This window comes from Polyodon spathula, chromosome 12 (genome assembly GCF_017654505.1).
Source record: "Polyodon spathula isolate WHYD16114869_AA chromosome 12, ASM1765450v1, whole genome shotgun sequence".
NCBI lineage: Eukaryota > Metazoa > Chordata > Actinopteri > Acipenseriformes > Polyodontidae > Polyodon > Polyodon spathula.
Genome location: NC_054545.1, coordinates 2,745,481 through 2,757,678, shown reverse-complemented (window position 1 = coordinate 2,757,678; position 12,198 = coordinate 2,745,481). Strand labels below are relative to the sequence as shown.

General features: G+C 41.8%; 1 protein-coding gene across 6 annotated transcripts in view; it reads right to left on the bottom strand.

Moving 5' to 3' along the window:
* Positions 1 to 463: 463 nt before the first annotated feature.
* map4k5 (mitogen-activated protein kinase kinase kinase kinase 5) overlaps positions 464 to 12,198 on the bottom strand; it is a 47,493-nt gene continuing 35,758 nt past the window's right edge. For 2 of the 6 annotated variants that reach the window (XM_041265168.1, XM_041265169.1), the window contains exons 26-35: positions 12,007 to 12,009; positions 10,800 to 10,914; positions 10,327 to 10,385; positions 9,781 to 9,884; positions 8,944 to 9,121; positions 8,608 to 8,676; positions 6,808 to 6,900; positions 6,410 to 6,480; positions 4,395 to 4,450; positions 464 to 1,640 (exon numbers count right to left, since the gene is read on the bottom strand). In XM_041265168.1, coding sequence (XP_041121102.1) covers positions 1,553 to 1,640; positions 4,395 to 4,450; positions 6,410 to 6,480; positions 6,808 to 6,900; positions 8,608 to 8,676; positions 8,944 to 9,121; positions 9,781 to 9,884; positions 10,327 to 10,385; positions 10,800 to 10,914; positions 12,007 to 12,009 — 836 coding nt within the window. In that variant the 3' untranslated portion in view covers positions 464 to 1,552. The remainder of the gene's footprint in view (positions 1,641 to 4,394; positions 4,451 to 6,409; positions 6,481 to 6,807; positions 6,901 to 8,607; positions 8,677 to 8,943; positions 9,122 to 9,780; positions 9,885 to 10,326; positions 10,386 to 10,799; positions 10,915 to 12,006; positions 12,010 to 12,198) is intronic. The other 4 variants (XM_041265171.1, XM_041265172.1, XM_041265170.1 and 1 more) reach the window with 3 other exon arrangements.

Sequence of the window (12,198 nt, the reverse complement as noted above, 5' to 3'; positions counted from 1 at the left end):
TTCCCTTGCCCGCTGCACACCTCCATGCCCAGCGCCGAGCAGTGCCAGAGCAGCAGCTTGTCTTCCTGTCGTTGTCCTGGAGGTGTAGTCGCTACAGTGGCTCTGCACAATGGAGCAGCAGCAGCACGCAGACCCTCTGCTGCAGACACAGCCCTCCGTAACCATGCCAGCAGCGCTGTGGGATCCAGCAACTGTATGAAGCCATGATGGAACAAAGGGTCCTGAGAAATGAGCCTGCTGCACTGCCTGCAATAGCTTAAGTAGTGTTGGAAGACAGGATAGAGATAAAGCAAATCGATAGCTCCACAGCTAACTGTCCCTTTAGTTCTATTCATATCTTCTGATTGAGTGTTTGAAGTCAGAGCCAGTCTTTTGATATATAGAAATAACAACAAAATAAAAAATAAAAAAACTTTAAAATTCTATGGTATTATAGTTTTATTATTAACAGAATAACAGATCTTATACAAAAAAATACTACCCCTATTAAAAATTAGCAGTGGAATACCAATAATGTTACGGAAATCCAAGCCTTAAAAAAAAAAAAAAAAAGACAAAACTGAGGCAGATGTACAAAAGTGCTTACTTACATGGTGCAAACATGGAATAAAAGTAACAGATTTTCCAAAAAAAAAATCTGTTAGACATTTAACATAATATATCCAAGTTATAGCTTGCCCCTGCTAAACTGTAGGGTTTGTCCATGGTTAGGAGAACTAGAGTCACAACAGCTATACCCTCCTACTGGCACATTCATAAATAAGGGTTTAATATTCCACTTTACAAAACGCTCTGGAGTTTTATCTATTTGAATGCACTAGTCTTCATACTGGTATGCTAAACAATGGCGTGCCCCCCCCCCCCTCCATTAAAATAACACTAAAATGATATTGTATTATATCACATGAAACAAGGCGTCTATCCCTTTACCCAGTATCTGAAGTAACAGCAGTTTACAAGCTAGAGCAAAGAGGAATTAGCATGAACAATTTAATGGCACTTTACTGAACAAGTATATGCGCATAAATATATATACCGTGTGTGTGTGTGTGTGTGTGTGTGTAATATTATATAAGTTATTTTTTATTGCCATTGCTGCTGTGATTTTTATAATTAACTGTCTCAGATTTCTACATCTTAACAGCTTTGCATGAAGCCATCAGATTTGACTGACCACACAGTGGCAAGCGGTTTGCATCTTTACGAGTAGCTGTCTGCAGTACAGAAAGCTTTGTCAAGTCTGTCCCCCCTGTCTCCCTGCACAGTCCTCGCTCTGATCCAAAGGGGAATGTAAGGCTGATACTGTGGAGCAAACTCTCTAAAGAGACAGCGACACATCTGGCTTTATTGCACAGATTCTGACAGTGATCTGTTCCCAGTGCCCCGTCTCGTCCCCAGACAGCGATCTGCTCCCAAATGCGGCAAACTCAGTGAGTCAACAGACATGATAAAGCAGTAGGGATGGCGAGCAGCCCGCTGTCCTGCGTCACTCCCTCCCGAGCTGGAAGCAGATTGATGTCTCTCTGCCTCCTGGCAGGGCAGGGCTCTACGCTCAGTAGCTGTTCTCGTGTCCGGCCAAGATGTAGAGATTGCTCTGTGCCGTGGGGTGATCAGTGGGGCGGCTCTCCAATACAACAACTCTGGGATGGGGAGGAAGAAAATAACAAAAGAAAAATGTAACCAAACACTGGTGTAAAGAGATGCAATAGAAAGAGCCTGGTTTACTGAGGTCAGGCATTCCCACCACGTTTCAGCTTTCTGAAAAAAGAAAAGAAAAATCCCATGTGCAATTAGAAAAGGAGCAGAGCTGTTAATCATTGCAAGAGGAATTAAACAAAGACTCCCAGAGCCTAACATGTGATTTGATATGCAGTAATAATTAACAACATTAACGGGACTGTAAGGAGTGATCATTTGCTTTAGTTTACATCATGTGTACATTGCATCTTTGACAACTCACATCAAAGCAAGACTGGATAGCAGGTTTATTCCCCCTAATTCATGAAAGAACAATAACTCATTCTATTTATATCACAGATGCTACAAACAGTACCCATATATACACACACGCACAATACTGACTAATTGTTGATCTCTACTGTAGAAAACAGTTACTTTGATTTTCCTTATTTAACTAAAATATAATCTAAAATCCTAGGATAAAATATTATATATATATATATATATATATATATATATATATATATATATATATATATCGCTCGATATAGAATATAGAGAGAGAGAGAGAGAGAGAGAGAGAGAGAGAGAGAGAGAGAGAGAGAGAGAGAGATTTGTTTTTTCCTTCATTATTATATATACACACACAATTAACAAATGGAATTAACAGTAATTTGTGATGGTGTTTGTTACACACAGAATGGCGAGTGGGCTGCTTTATAGAATAGTGAGCTACATCATGTGGATCCTTAGCTTTATAACATGGCAGAGAATGAACTGGCTCCAGGTCAGTGAGAGCATATGAACTGCAGCCCTCCCGGCTCAGTGAGCTCAATGCTGGTCCATCCAAAGGCATTCGATGGAGGACTGGTTGCCAGGTGAGATGTGGTGCAGCAAGTCTGTTGTTCCCGGTCATTATCAGCGGGATGTAATTTCAGACGCACGCAAAGACCCAGATACCCAAGCCAGGCTGGCTCTGCCAAAAACACCAGAGAATAAAAGTGGCAGAAGGGGAAGGGGAAGAACGCACCCAAACAGCATTGCTAGGATATTGCAAAGCAGAGGGGTAAAATGTATCACTGGTTAAGCTAAATCGAGTTAAGCTGTCTCCGGAGGGAATAATTTAAAGCCCTACACAACCTGACACTTGCAATTAATGCAGCAGCACTAACTGCAGCCCAGAGCAGCTGACAAGTTTACAGCCTTTTAGTTGTTTACTGCCATTACCCACACAGCAATCACAAACACATGATTTCTGTAACAGGAGTCAAAACAGCATTTGTGCTGTGGGTTCACTGTGCATTATAAAGAAAAGAGTTCTCATCTAAAAAACAATTGCCCTTTAAGTTAATAGCCCCCAATACAGTACGCATTACTATGCCAACAGGAAGTTTTAAAGCTACTCCTGCACTCGTGGCAATAAAGGTTAATAGACCGATGAGCCTGGCTGAATTTTAGAATCTACAGTGAAACTTTTTTTAAAACCCAAGACAACACTATAGAATAAATTTACTTATTGGGAAGCATAAAGCTCTGCCTGATATGAAGCCAATCATACAAAAACAGTATGTTAAGCTGCTTCTACAGGAGAGTACAAGACAGTTTCAGGACACAGTTTTGTATGGAGGTTTAGCTATTAATTATAGTGCTTTCTATAGCAAGGCTGTGAAATATAATAGCCTGCCAGACGCCTGTAGGGAAGCACTACACAGCACAGCACACAATGCATGCTGTTTAGAAAGATACAGAGAAGCCCTTGTCTCCGTTCTAAAGCAGGGTCTCGGGGGGCAGAGAGGTGTCGCCTGGCTCCCAAGAGACTGCAGGGACACAGTTTGTGGAATCTGTCAGGCATCACCTGGGATTTACCCATTAAAATCTCTTTAAGAGATGGATCTGCTTATTGCACACTGGGTCCAGCCACCTACACTCCCCAGATGGACAGTCACTGTGTTCTCAGGCAGCCTGTTCCCCTGCACATCAGCCTGAGGGAATGATGGAGGTATTAGATTGGAGGGTTTCAGTTCCTTCACAAGAATCTGAGGCCTGGAGGCAAGCTTCTCAAGCAGAGACAGAAGCAGGTTTTCAGATCTTTCACTCTGTACACAATGGGAAGAAGACTTAATTCTGTCTTAACTGTGAACCCCTGTAATTAAATGAAAAGTACTGTTTATAACGTTTAAACAGTGGGGAGAGGGGGTTAGACCATGGTGTATTGCAATATGTTATGGATTTGTATAGGGCTGATATAATATTGGATGCACATGCCACATTAACATGGTTGGTCTCTGTTTGCTGATTAGATGTTGCTTCTGTTTAAACAGTAATCTGCTGCACAAAATATGTAAATGTAAGCTTCTATAGCCTTTTACCATTAAATAAAGCATTACTTAACATACAAATTGTGAACAACGGCATTTTGCACAGAAACCTAAACCCATATTGCAGGATCACTTATCTGTGTAAGTTTGTTCAACTTCAGTAAGGCTCCTTGAGGGACAGACTGACTGAGTCGCATTGTATGGAAGGAATTATTCGGATCTAATCCTTTGAAATAGACTCATGGTGTGTGTCGCTGGTGTACTGCAATGATAACAGGAAGATTATAGTGAAGCAAAGCTTGCAAAGTGACCAGAAGGTTTGATCAGATTCACCTGGCAGCGGGTCATTAATATTCCAGTATGCTAATAAAGACAGACAAGCCTTTCATGCCATACCTGTCAGATCCTAGCAGACGGAAGACTCGGCTTTGATCTGAAATCTCCTGGGTAACCTGTTCAGAAACAAAGAGGAGAGGAAACAGCTTATCAGAGCGTTTCATTAGACCCTGCAATTAAATTACTTTTCCACAAAATGAACTGTGAAGGATGGAATGATTTGTAATGGAAAGGGATGGAAGTCATTAATGGGAAGTCCAGACACACAAACGTACACAGCAATTTGCAGATCTAAAGTAGACCTGCATTCAGACAAGGGTTATCACACACAATGTCTCCTCTATCATAAGCCCAGTGGTTTCTAACCTTTTTCAGAGTGAAGACCACTTTGACCTTTACAAATTCTTTCAAACAGGTCACTCCCAGCACTCTCCTGAAAGCATACATACTTACACTGCAGCCTCTCCAAGTACTGGTAGATACTGTTGTTAAGACTTTACACTCATAAAACATGTACATCTTTAAAGAGAGATTAGAAAGCTCATACAGTCGCTTGTTTCTTGAGCTGCTGTGTTATCGATCTCCAAAGTGTTATAGCGCAGTATAGTGCAGTTGATTCACTCCCAGACCACAGCTTAACACAATGAAGAGAGTGGCCTTGAGTTCACTGTCACAATTCCCTAACTGCTTTAAACCATTCCTCACAAGCAGAACTACAACAAACACAGGCAGGGGCTGCTGGGACAACATTGACTGAGAATGGTAAAAAGGTGAATTAATTTTTACGAGCACTTGTGGAAGGGAAGACAGCCCTAACCATAGCCTGGCCCAGCAAGCAACAGATGGCACCAACAGGAACAATGCCACAGAAACACTGGAGAGAAGCAAGCTGCCGAGCTGAGTGGCTCAACAGTTAGCAGCACAGGACTGGCGCTCGGGCTGTGTTGGCAGCAGACACTGCGGTTACCATCTATCCTCAACACCCAGAGTCCTGTTTGTGGGTCTGGGGGGCAGCGAGATGGTCAGTGGATGGGCAATGGGGACAGGAAGTGCTGTACATCATGGTTGCCGGTTAGAAGGTTCTAGATTTTGCTGGTGGCAGAAATCACCTGATTATATTGGTCTCTCTTTGTTGAATGCGTTCCCACGCAATCTCATCATGAGAAGCTCTCCAACAGAGAAAAAATAAAAAGCAAGTTACATTTACGTATAGTTTAAGACTACATGTGTGCATGGAAAAGACTTTGAATACATATTTAATGTGACTCCACAGTATATCACACATGGAGGGCTAACGCTACTGTACATTTGCTTTGCAAATTGTTATTGTTTCATCTTTAAATGATAAACAGTGTAACTGACAGTGAAAGCAAGGGCAGTGCAGAGGATCCACACTGCTGCACTGCACCTCAACGGGAATTGGTAGAAATTTCAACCAATAGCAACACAGCGACATGCATCTGAGAAGTGTTTCTGTGCAATCAAAAACCAAACCGCATCCATCTGCAGTAAATCAAATACTAGCTCTGTCAAGTGCAGTTTACAGTAACCAAGGCACTCCCAGCTTCGTGGCATCTGTCATCATAATGACTAGCATTCTTCTACATCACAAGCTACCCACATACACATTCATATTAATCTTGTGCACAACAACCACTGTTTGTGCAACAATCACAAAGACCGTGAAGAGAACTTTGGACTTCCTCTCATTGTGCATGTCCTATTTAAACAGACCAGGAGTCGGGTCGGCACATAGCCAGCCACCACACATTTGATGGAGCAGATGCATTTGGATCATGCAGCTTTGGTGGCATCCTTCAAAAGAATCATATCAAAAAGCAATGAATAATTAACACGCAGCCCCTGCCTGCGCAGCGGTCTTTTTTCTAACATGAATTTTGCATGACAGCTGACATTTGCACACACAGCATTTTCAGCTGAGCATTTCATGACACTTGGTTGTTCTTAAAGTGATGACACCATTAATAGCCAGGCCAGAGGCCAGACACGAGCCAGGGAGTTTGTTAAGTTCTTATTTCAGCAATGTTCCAGTCAGTCTGCCCCCCTGTGCTTACCTCATTTGACTTGAAGCTCTTCCCCTGCATTCCGTGTTTCCAGAAGGCCAATACACTGTCCTGAAGGCACACTGAAACAACAAGAAACACCCCCTTCAATACCACTGCATTGCTTAATTACGAATTAAGAATGGGAGGAACTTGATGAGTAGATGCAATTAGGAAAACAAATACAGCTCTCGAGTTACTGCATTAAAATCAAAATTAGATCAAATTAACAGCCTCTGTCCCAGAGAGTAAATTCCAGCCAACAATGTTCCATAAAATATCTAAAACGGGTGATAAACTAAGACCAGCATGAGCCCAAATACTGTATCAATACAGCGGTTAATGTTCTTCCAGAATCGATGAAGCATGAAAAGCTTTAACCATTACTCCTGCAGGGAAACACCACTTACCAACAGATTCGATGCAGAAATCAAAGCTCAGTTCGGACGCCAGCTTTTTACTGGACTTCAGTTTTCCCTGGAGATTGACAATTTTTAAATTCTCTGAAAAAAAGAAGCAATGAAATTTAAACGTGAAAGCGTGTGTGTGTTTCCACTAAGCCACTCACTCTCAGTTTTCAGTGAAAGTAAAGGCAGCTACCTAGACTTTCTGTAGCAATCCCCATGAAGGGATTAAACACCTTTATCAGTTTACACAAACCAAACCGGTTCCTGACAATGTGCTTCTTTCATTTGCCATCCATCTCAAAGCATGCCAGTGCTGGAAGAAAGACAAGAATGGAAGAATGACAAGCACAAGACCAGGAACACTGCCTGCTTTCATGAAGGACCCTCTAAAGCTAATTTAAACAAACATGTCCTCAAACTTTATAGCAAACGTATCTAGAGATCTTGTCCTGGAAAGCTACTTCATTTTATACACCTGAGAAAACCCCCACCTCACTGTGTGTGTCCCAATACTTGCTTGTTAATTACATTTCTATAAAAAGGTAAATACCCAATGACAGCCTGTGCATATTCAGTTACTCCAAGCAGCTCCTCTAACCCAGTTCAGCTCCTTGTATAAGTGTTTCACAACTTCCAGGGACCAGCAAGAAAGAGCGCTTGCCACTGCGCTTTAAACAGCAACACAGTGATTACACAAGGAGTGGAAGGCAAGCTTATTCTCAGCTAGAAGAATCAAACAGAATGATCTGACAGGTATAACTCAAATATTAATGAATGCACTAAAAATTAATATACAGATTCAATTTCCATATCCTGATGGCACTGACATGAAGTAGATGCACAGCCCCCCATCAAGTTTCATCTCATACTGCAATTTATTCATAAAACAGACTTTGGGAAAAACATTCTTTAAATAACTCCCGAGTTAAAGTTTTTATAGTAAAGGGAAGAATGAATCGCTTCCACTTATTAGAAGACTAGAGCAGCTCATGTTTGTAGTATAGGAAGTCCCCTCTGTGTCAGGTATAATTGCTAAAGACTATCATACTGCTCTGTGATGCTGTTATCTCTGCTTTGACAACACACACAGCAATTTAAACAATGTATCTTATATATAGCTCAGAGTGGTTAATCACTCCAGCACTATAGTTACCCTATGATTAACTCGTTTTAGTGTTTGCAGTTTTATCAGCCAGTGCTATAATATGACTAAAGGCTCACTCACTCAGCTTGCCACACTGAGGCCAACGCTCTCTTGTTGGTTCAGAGCTTTCCCTTATCTCGCCTACTTAATTTCAGCAATCAGACACTGCTGATAACCTGCATATCTGACAGGAATACAGAACAAATACTGCTTCTGATGGGCTTCTGCCTGTATTCACAAGACTTGGAAACGTAACTTTCATTCAGAAGATCGTCACACAATAAACTTGAATTCAAAATTAAAAAGAAAAAAAAAAAAAGAGTATTAAAAAAAAGTTTGACAATAACATTTTGAGTTTTATAGACAGTGCATTGGTGTCTTATTAGCAAAGTAAATCTAAAATTAACCTTTTTGTGATATATGTAATCACAGTGAACAGGCTACTGTGTGGTGGATTAAAATGAGTACAGAGTGAGCTGAATACTGGGTCACACCACCAAGAAAAACAGCCAGGTCTGCTTGTACCAGAGCTCAGCAAGAGCTTAGATCCCATGCTAGCTTATAATATATATATATATATATATATATATATATATATATATATATATATATATATATATATATATATATATATCCCAATCCCATAGTCCCATACTCACTGTCCAGGCAGACCAGGACTGTGTCCCTCTCTAGCTGGGTCACATGGATGGCATCGACCTGGTTTCCTCCTGAAGGACAGAAACATGTAATCAGGCCTGGGACTGGGGTGACATGTGATAATGACCAGTGCTGTCCCTGTGGGTCTGTCCTGTCCCTGGGACTGGGGGTACATGTGATAATGACCAGTGCTGTCCCTGTGGGTCTGTCCTGTCCCTGGGACTGGGGGTACATATGATAATGAACAGCGCTGTCCCTGTTGGTCTGTCCTATCCCTGGGACTGGGAGTACATGTGATAATGAACAGTGCTGTCCCTGTGGGTCTGTCCTGCCCGTACCTGAACCGATCTCTGTGAACCAGGAGGAAGAAGAGTTGAGGTTGATGGTCTCGAAGCGCACCTCCTGGCCAGGTTCGGAGCCCTTGTTGACGGCCACACACACCATGGGGTACTCCTGCTCCGGCACCACCAGCATCTCAAACACCTTGAGCGGGTTGGGTAGGGGGAAGTCAAAGTGCTGCAGAGAGAGGGCGGACAGGAACACCAGCAACTTTAAATATGGGCATTAAGCCACTCAACACTTCAAATACGTACAAGTACTAGAAAAAAGAAACAGGGACTTATTTTGGACAAACACTGACAAGAAGTTGTATCAGTACTGATTATATACAATAAGCATTCAGCCATACAGCTGAAACATGCTTGAAGCAGTGTTCAGGTTAAGGGAGGGCTGTCCAAGAATGACTCTTAAGCATTAAAAGTGCACTGAGCTTCACAACATTCATTTAAGAATGTTAAGGAGTTCAGAAAGAATTCAAGAACAATTTATTGTCTTTGCTAGAAGGTACTGTTAAAAAAAAATTCAATTTAGTCAGCTTTTCAGTTTTAGAAAACTACACCTATTCAAAGTTACAGTTGGAAGTGGTTACATTTTATTCAATTCATGTTTGCGATTCTCAGGCTCTTTTTGTTAGACATCTCTGGGATAAGGCAATAAAATCCTATAGGCAACAGTGGCTCTCATATCCAGTCATTTATTTTATATTGACCATCTCAGAATGTATTCCTCCAAACTGTACATAAAGCAAGCACACATACATGGGAGAAGCAAATCCTCAAGCTGAGCAAGAAATGCTTCACTTCAGCACACTGTGTGAGAGTTAAAGGGAGGCTGACCTTGATCAGCATGAATTTCTGCATGGGCTCATACCACTGGAGCAGGACGATGCCAGACTGTAGCGCTCCACACAGGTACTTGTGCCCTGTGTACGGGTTCCTCACTAGGACGACAGCAAGGCGCACGTTACCACATGAAATCACAACACCACTCAGCACTGCTCGGCACCACTCCACACACACACTTTATCTACTGTGCATTTACATCTGTTAAGTGAGCTCAAACATCGCTCATGACCCGCCTCGTAATGTAATGCTGTTAACATCCACTACTGAATAAACTGATAAATACATGCAGATGTGTTTTGGGTTTGACTTCTTCAGCCTTCCCCAACACACACTGTAAAAACAAGAGACTGTTCTGGGTTTGCATGGAATCTGAATTTTATTTTCCATTAACGTTTAGTTACAGGCATACTTTTCCTTAACAGGGCCGAACTACTGTCCTGAATTACAAAGGGCAGCCTTGCTGAGGAGGTAGGGGTCCAGTAAGCAGCCTGGTTTTAAAGATGAGCTCAGAGCATAGCAGACTGCTCCTCTACTTACCAATGCAGCACTTGTGGCAGCCCTTGGTGTCAGGGATCTTTGTTGTTAAGGCAAACCTCCTGCAAGGAAGCACATTGTGACACTTGAATTCCCATTTCAGCTCAAGAAGTGCTTTGGGCTCTGTGAATATAAGCTTCCCTTCTCATAGATAGCAGTATGTGTATGGGTGTTTGTCACCCCAGTCCTGGGGACCTGGGCTCCAGATCAAACACACAGACACCTCTGCATTCTCTCTTTGTTGAGGATAGGGACTGCATGTACCAGGGACACGATGTTCCTCTCATCTCAGCTCAAGAATAAAGGTTATGATTGCTATCAAAAGCATTGAATCCATCAAAGTGGGTTTTGTATAGACCATTATTACAACAGATCTATAAAGCAGAGCAGCGTGACACCAGATGGCTGGAGCTCATGCCAGTGTAGGAACACGTCTGCAGTGATGAAGGTAAGGTGCAGGTCACAGTGCTGCTCACCTGGGGAGTATCTTATCAGGGAATCGATGCGTCTGAAACTGTGCTGCCAGACCGGGCTTCTTGAGTTGGTCAAACAGGCCGATGAGGTTGTGGGAATACAACTGGAAAGTTTTTCCTGGAAAAGTGACATGAGGAGGATTAATGCCTGCCTGTCAAACACCAGTGACGCAGGCAGTCAGGGGCTGGGTCTAGTCCTGCTTTTCAATTCCAATTCCATTTAAAATCAATTCCCAATTCCAATTCCATTTAAAATCAATTCCCAATTCCAATTCCTTCTAAAGAATCGGAATTGATATTTTAGAAACATGATAATTGTTGTTTTTGTTCAACTGCTTTCATTTGAAGCTGATTTAATTTAAATAATTAAATTGGCTTCAAATTGAATGTAAGACTTCAATTTAAGTAATGGATTGCGATCAATTCCTGCTTTTCAATTCCCATTGCCTTTTAATCAATTCCCAATTCCTGTTCCCTTTTAATCAATTCCAACATGCTGTTAAAATGAGCTTTTCACAGTAATGGAGTCACAATGGATGCAGGACAATAGGGTTAGTTTACCAACAGGTTTATCATTACAGAGATGAGGATTTGGTCAGTCTATGTAAAGGACTGCACTTTAAGTACAAATCATATCTAACACTCACCTCACTCTACCGGAATCCCATTTCCCAACTGAAAGTACTGTTGGATCTTGGAGGCTATGGAAATGTTTTGGGACTCTTCACAATAATCGTTTTTAATTTTTATCTTTTTTTTACATTTTTTTTAAAGAATGAATGTTCTTTTTTGACCTGTGATCAGCACCTGGTTTTTTAAAAATCAATCAAAATCCATCTTTCAGGGTATATTTTTGAAGGCAAACACCTGCAGCAAAGCAAAAATAATGCATTTAACTGCTTCATAGCCACCTAGGAGATAACCATTACACTAGTAATTGGTCCCCGAGGGGTCAATTTGGCAGCTGTGGGCACTTAATACTTTTAACCAGTCTGCCTGCAGAGAATGCTGTAAGATTCAGAGCACCTGCAGAGAAATGACGACAGGAACAGGAGAGCAGAAGGAATCAGACCTGCAGGTTACTTTGATGAGCGCAGTGGACTGTTACCAGGCAGCACCCACAATCTCAGGCGAGGGAAGAGAGAGCAGGACGACAGCAACACAGTGTACAGAACATGGAAACACACACACATTAACAAAGCACAATTACCTTCTAGTAAAGGTGAACACAAGGTAGCCAGGACAGGAAGCCAAATTGGGTGGGTGAGTGAAGGGGGAGAGAGAGATTAACAAAAAATAAAGATTAATACACACACCAAAAGTCAGGTTGCGTTGAAAAGGTGGCACAGTGATGATCTCAATGGTTAGTTTCCAGGAAAGGAAATCTTTAGCAGTACAATGA